Raw genomic sequence first — 7,318 nt, 5'->3', positions numbered from 1 at the left:
AATTATTTGAAAAATAAAATAAAATAGGAAACGAAGAAAAAATAATGGTAAACGAATAAAGTGTGTGATCACAATAGAAGAAGACATGGATGAATATTTAAAATCTTAGAAGCATAACACACAAATGACATGTTTGGTATTGCGTTAAAGTTAATGTTCCCGCAATGCTACTATTGTCATGGTTTTGTGAAGCTAGAAATGCAAGCTTCTCGGTAAACTCACGGCTACGTCAAATAAAACTCTATAACAAACAGTAACCTACTAACATTTCATGGTCATCCCCTTCTTCTTTCCAATATTCAAATCTTTCTTTGTTGCGGTTAATTGACTTTGGGGAGTGAACTACACAATTGTAGCAAAAGTGGCACTCAACACAATCAGCATGGACCCGTCCATCCCCATCCACATTGGCATGTTTGTTTTTGCATTGGAATGCCACAATTGACCAAATTTCTTCCTCATTTGTTTTATGTGTCTCACAATTCTCCCCCTTCTCCTTTATTTGTTTTTATTTTGTTGAATTGGATTTTTTTTTAGGCAAAAGGATTAATGTTTTTAAATTATTATAATAATTGAATTTTGGTTTAATCTCAGACTGACTGCAAAAGAAGAATTGTGTTTTCCACCCAGGCAACAGTTGCGAAAATAACCATGCCTAGAGAAGAAGATATTAGTGATCCAGTGTAGAGAGTGTTGATGACACCTCGTCATCTTAGTTTTCTTAGGCCTTTTTTATGACATTTTGGATCATTCTCAATGTAATTCTGGGAGCAAAGAGCCACAAAGAAGCAAAAGAGAAGGTTTCATGGAAGTCAGAAATCGGTTACCGAATTTCCACATCGGTGACCGATTTTGCTGCTGATTTTAATGTTGCCAACGCTGGAATTTTCGGCCACCGATTTTATGACTTCGGCCACCGATTGTGCGAAAGGCTGGCACGCGTTTTGGGTTTAATGAGGGGTTCGGCCACCGATTTAGGGGGTTCGGACACCGATTTTTGACAGCATTATTTAAAGAGAACTCGTTTTCAGAATTAGGGTTCACGTTTTTTGGAGATCAAGAAGCACAGAAACACAGCGGAAGCACTCGGGAGCACCATTGAAGGAGATTTAGCAAGGATCATTGATGAATCATTCTTGTAATCTTTCCTTTATCCCTTTTTCTTGCTTAATAACTATGTGTAACTAAACCCTCCATTGTTGGGGATGGGTAATCTAGATGAACATGATTGTCATATGACCTAGATTTCATTATTGAATAAATTCATTGAATTGCTTTTCTTATCTCTGTTCTTAATGCTTTTATTGATTGATCACCTGTAAATTGATTTATGGTTTATATTGTGAAACGGAAGTGGAATTTATAAACGCTTTGAGATAAGCAATCCTTGCCTTTGTAATCTAGGAATAGATGCAAACCCTTGGAACCAATTGAGAATCCTTGTTCGTTCATGCTTAATTCTGATCTTAAAACTCACTAAGGAATTAGGTGTTTATTTTAGAATTAACGTTTCTGTCACTAAGGAATTAGGGCACGAATTTTATAGAGGATTCGGTAGCAATTAGATGAATCGATTCAATAACGATAATTAGGTTGTTAACAGGAATTAGTCATCTAGTAAAACTCATCCCCAACATCTTTTTCCTTATTAAATTTGAACCGTATTTACTCTGCTTAATTTCAATATTGCGATAAAAACAAATTACGTAACCTTTTGTTCAATTAAGTCCTAAATTCTATTCAATAGTATAACGCGATCCTTGAGTTCGACACTCGGTCTTACCGTTTAATTTTTACTACTTGAACGATTTCGTACACTTGCGAAATACGCCATCAAGTTTTTGGCGCCGTTGCCGGGGATTGCCAAATCACTGTTGAATTTTATTTTTCTTAATTGAAATTTTTTTGCTCTGCAACAAAATTATTGCTTTTATTTTATTTTAAATTATTACTCACTCTTTTTCTAACCTTGTATGCGAGGCCAGCCCTCAGCTGAACTTACCTTTATTCCAGAAGTTGAAAAGTACTGCCGAGCAATCCGGAAAGAAACAAAACTCAGAAAACTTAGGGAACAAGAAGAGGCAAGTAAGGTGGAGGCTGACGGCTGACACGGAAGAAGAGGTACTTGAAGTAAACGAAGAGATGGAGGGAACACCAGGGCCACAGCCCCAACCTGCAGAAAGACTTCTTGGAGACTATGGGGCCCGTGACAGAAACCGAAACAGGTTGACCATTACTAACCAGCCTGTAACGGTGGACAAGTTTGAGATCAATCCCGGTCTATTGCGGGAGTTGAAAGAGAATCAGTATGCTGGAAAATACAATGAAGATGCCAACAAGCACTTGAAGAGTTTCTTGATACTCTGTGAGACAGCAAAAGTGCAAGGGCACTCTGAAGAAGCCAAACGGTTGAGACTTTTTCCGTTTACTCTGACTGATGACGCTTATGAGTGGTTTGATTCCTTACCTGCTGGTAGCATAACAACTTGGAATGAGATGGAAGACAAGTTCTTGGAGCAATTCTTTCCTACAACCCTGTTTGTGAGAAGGCGACAAGACATTTCCAGTTTCCAACAGAAAGAGGGAGAGTCCTTGGGAGAAGCTTATAAAAGATACAAGAAGCTACTATCAGCATGTCCCGAGCACAACTTTGATACTACTGTTCAGATGCAGATATTCTGTAATGGTCTACGTTTGGCTACTAGACAAGTTCTTGATACAGCTTCTGGTGGTTCCATAAATTTCAAAACCGCCTCTCAAATAATCAAGGTCATTGAAGCTGTTGCACTTAATGAACAAATGGAGATGTATGATAGAACTGGTGGTACAAGGGGAGGACTCATAGATCTGAATCAACTTGAGCTCAAAAATGCTCAAAGCATACTAACTGGTAAGCAGATTCAAGATGCAGTAGCTGCTGAAGTATCAAAGAAAATGGCAGCACTTAACTTAACTCAACCCCAAGTTGCTTCGGTGAATCAAATGAACACTGTCAAATGTGATTGGTGTGCTGGCCCTCATTTCACTATGCATTGTGATGTGCCCATGGATGCAACCCAAGTAGAAATGGTGAACTACCTCAGCAGTCAAGGGAACCAGGTTAGAAATAACCCTTTTGCAAATACATATAATCCAGGCTGGAGGAACCATCCAAATTTCTCATGGAAAAATCAACAAGGTGGTTCTCAGAATCAACAACAAGGGGGTTATCAAGGAGGTCCATCAAACCAAGCTCCAAAGAAGGCGGATTGGGAGTTAGCAATTGAAGCAATGGCTACCAACATGAATTCTTTAGCTCAAGAAACCAGAGAGGCTCAAAAGAATACAAGGGCTTCGATCAAAAATCTTGAAACTCAAGTTGGGCAAATTGCTCAACAACTCACTCAAAGAGCTCCAGGAACCCTTCCAAGCAACACTGTTATCAATCCAAGGGATCATGAAAATGTGAACATGGTTACCACAAGAAGCATGAAGAAGGATGAATCACTATCATCTCAAGCTAAACATGATGGAGGTGACTCGCCTCCTGAACTAATTGAAGTGGAGGTTGAAGTGCGTGACCATGGTGTTACTCAAGTTGTTGAAGAGCCTGAAAAGAAAAAGAAAGATGAGGCTCCAAAGCCACAAATCAAGCTGCCTTATCCTCAAAGGGTGAAGAAAGAAAAAGATGAAAAGTTCTTTGCAAAGTTCATTGAGATGTTCAAGAAGCTACAAATCAACATTCCTTTTGCTGAAGCTATCCAACAAATGCCTTCATATGCAAAGTTCATGAAAGACATCCTTTCAAGAAAGAGAACAATCGATGATGAAGATGTGATGCTCACCGAGCAATGTAGTGCGGTCTTGCAAAGAAAAATTCCAAGGAAACTAAAAGACCCCGGGAGTGTCACTATTCCTTGTACCATTGGGGATAGAACTTTCAAGAAAGCTTTGATTGATCTTGGAGCTAGTGTGAGCTTGATGCCACTGTCCATCTACAAGAAACTTGGCATCGGAAGGGTAAGAGATACAAGGATGACATTGCAGTTTGCAGATAAGTCCTACAAATTTCCTTATGGCATAGTTGAAGATGTTCTTGTGAAGGTTGATAAATTCATCTTTCCGGTAGATTTTGTTGTTCTCGAGATGGAAGAAGATGATGACATCCCATTGATACTAGGACGTCCGTTCTTACAAACTGGAAGGTGTTTGATTGATATGGAAGATGGTACATTGACTTTAAAATTCTTTGATGAAGTGGTCAAGCTAAATGTACTCAAAGCTATGAAACATCCTGAAGAAAAGGAGAAATGCTATAGGGTAAATATGATCAAATCCTTTGTGAAAGAAAAATTACAAAAAGAAGTGCCAGCTTTGCCACTTGAAAGAGTCTTGAGTTTACCACCAGAGGTTGCTGAAGAAAGTGAAGACCCCCATGAATGTGAAGTTCTAGCCATGTTAGAGGCTTGCCCATCCCACAACCGTCGCACCCCTACTAGGTGGGAGGAATTACATCCTCAAGAAGAAGTTGTGGAAAAATCAAAGAAAGAACCGGTAGTTGAACTCAAGCAATTACCTCCTCACTTGAAGTATGTGTTCCTTGGTGAGAAAGAGAAGTACCCAGCTATCATAAGTGCTAGTTTGAGCAAACTTGAAGAAGAGAAACTATTGAGGGTGCTTAGAATGTACAAGGGTGCTCTGGGTTGGTCTATTGAAGATTTGAAAGGTATTAGCCCCACTTTCTGCATGCACAAAATTCTGATGGAGGATAATTTCAAGCCGGTGGTGCAGCCACAACGAAGACTAAACCCAGTCATGAAAGAGGTGATTAGAAAGGAGGTGGTGAAGTTACTTGAAGCTGGTATCATTTATCCCATTTCAGACAGTTCGTGGGTGAGTTCCGTCCAAGTTGTTCCTAAAAAGGGTGGGACTACCGTGGTTACAAATGAGAAGAATGAGCTGATCCCAACACGTACAGTCACCGGGTGGAGAGTTTGTATTGACTATAGGAGGCTGAATACCGCAACAAGGAAGGATCACTTCCCACTACCTTTCATTGATCAAATGTTAGAGAGGTTAGCGGGTCATGAATACTACTGTTTCTTGGACGGGTACTCTGGTTATAATCAAATTGCGGTGGCACCTGAAGATCAAGAGAAAACTGCTTTCACATGTCCTTATGGGATATTTGCTTACAGGAGGATGCCATTTGGGCTATGCAATGCCCCTGCCACGTTTCAAAGGTGTGTCATGTCCATATTCTCCGATATGCTTGAAAAACATATCGAAGTTTTTATGGACGATTTCTCTGTCTTTGGCTCTTCTTTTGATAATTGTTTGCATAATTTATCTCTTGTTTTGGAAAGATGTCAAAAAGCTAATTTAGTCCTAAACTGGGAAAAATGCCATTTCATGGTGAGAGAGGGAATTGTTTTGGGTCACCGAATCTCCCACAAGGGGATAGAGGTTGACCAAGCTAAAATTGAAGTAATTGAAAAACTTCCTCCTCCCACTAATGAGAAAGGCATTCGAAGCTTTTTAGGCCATGCAGGTTTTTATAGGAGGTTTATCAAGGATTTTTCAAAAATAGCAAAACCCCTTACTAACTTGCTTGTAAAAGACATTCCTTTCCAATTCAATGATGAGTGTTTAAATGCTTTTAATACCTTGAAACAAAAATTGATCACTGCCCCTATTGTCATTGCACCTGATTGGTCACTACCTTTTGAAATTATGTGTGATGCAAGTGACATAGCTGTTGGGGCAGTACTTGGTCAAAGAAAAGATAAGTTGTTGCATGTTATCTATTATGCCAGCCATGTTTTGAATCCGGCACAACTTAACTATGCCACCACTGAAAAAGAACTTCTGGCTGTTGTTTATGCTTTTGATAAATTTAGATCTTACTTGTTAGGGTCTAAAGTCATTGTTTACACTGACCATGCTGCACTAAGGTATTTGTTTTCTAAGCAGGAATCTAAGCCAAGGCTTCTTAGGTGGATACTGTTGTTGCAGGAATTTGATTTAGAGATCCGTGACAAGAAAGGATCAGAGAACACGGTGGCTGACCATCTTTCTCGCCTAGAGAAGATGGATGAAACAGAAGAGAAGAGGCCTATCAAGGACCTCTTTGCTGATGAGCACATCTTAGCTGTAACGATGGTGCCGTGGTTCGCTGACTTTGCGAACTACATGGTGGGTAAGATTATTCCTCTTGACTTTAACTCCCAACAACGTAAGAAATTCCTACACGACTGCAAGTCATATGTGTGGGATGAACCATTTTTGTACAAAAGGGGGGTTGATGGTTTGTTAAGAAGGTGTGTCCCCGAAGATGAACAAGAAAAGGTGTTGTGGCACTGCCATGACTCCAGCTATGGGGGACACTTTAGTGGGGATAGGACTGCTGCAAAGGTCCTTCAGTCAGGCCTGTTTTGGCCTACTCTCTTTAAAGATGCGTTCACCTATGTTAAGAAATGTGACCGCTGCCAACGCACAGGAAATATTTCAAAAAGAAACGAGATGCCACAAAATCCTGTGTTAGAAGTGGAAATCTTTGATGTGTGGGGAATTGATTTCATGGGACCATTCCCGTCCTCATACTCAAAGATGTACATTTTGGTGGCAGTGGACTACGTTTCTAAGTGGGTAGAAGCTATAGCCACGCAAACCAATGATGCTCAAGTAGTGGTTGCCTTCCTCAAGAAAAATATTTTTTCACGCTTTGGGGTTCCTAAAGCTTTAATTAGTGATGAAGGCACCCACTTCCTCAATCGAAAGATGGAGGCGTTGTTGAAAAAGTACAATGTGCATCATCGGATTGCTACACCCTACCATCCTCAGACTAGTGGACAAGTAGAAGTGTCCAATAGGCAAATCAAGCAAATTTTAGAAAAAACTGTGAACTCGTCCCGAAAGGATTGGTCTCTTAAGCTTGATGATGCCTTATGGGCATATAGGACTGCCTTCAAAACACCTATAGGTATGTCCCCTTTTCAAATTGTTTATGGAAAATCTTGTCATTTGCCCTTAGAGCTCGAACACAAGGCTTTATGGGCAACTAAGCTCCTTAATTTTGATCTTTTTAAAGCAGGTGAGTCTAGAATTCTTCAACTCCATGAGTTGGATGAATTCCGGAACTATGCCTACGAGAATGCCAAAATTTATAAAGAAAAAACAAAGAAATGGCATGACAAAAAGATTCAAATTAGGGAGTTTAGAAAAGGGCAACTTGTTTTACTTTTTAATTCCAGGTTGAGGCTGTTCCCTGGAAAGCTGAAGTCGAGGTGGTCTGGGCCATTCAAAGTGGCGAAAATTTACCCGTACGGTGCTATTGAGG

The 7,318-nt window shown here is 40.0% G+C and overlaps 1 protein-coding gene across 1 annotated transcript in view; it reads left to right on the top strand.

Moving 5' to 3' along the window:
* Positions 1-734: 734 nt before the first annotated feature.
* The window catches only part of LOC146917515 (uncharacterized), a 6,844-nt gene continuing 260 nt past the window's right edge, over positions 735-7,318 (top strand). Inside the window, exons 1-2 of the mRNA XM_085721887.1 lie at positions 735-922; positions 1,986-7,318. The exon at positions 1,986-7,318 is cut by the window's right edge and continues 260 nt beyond it. Coding sequence (XP_085578013.1) covers positions 735-922; positions 1,986-7,318 — 5,521 coding nt within the window. The remainder of the gene's footprint in view (positions 923-1,985) is intronic.

The sequence above is a fragment of the Medicago sativa genome, chromosome 6 (assembly GCF_051527215.1).
Source record: "Medicago sativa cultivar Bolivia chromosome 6, Bolivia_mono, whole genome shotgun sequence".
NCBI lineage: Eukaryota > Viridiplantae > Streptophyta > Magnoliopsida > Fabales > Fabaceae > Medicago > Medicago sativa.
Note: the sequence above shows the minus strand (reverse complement) of the source record. Positions and strands in the feature narration are given on the sequence as shown.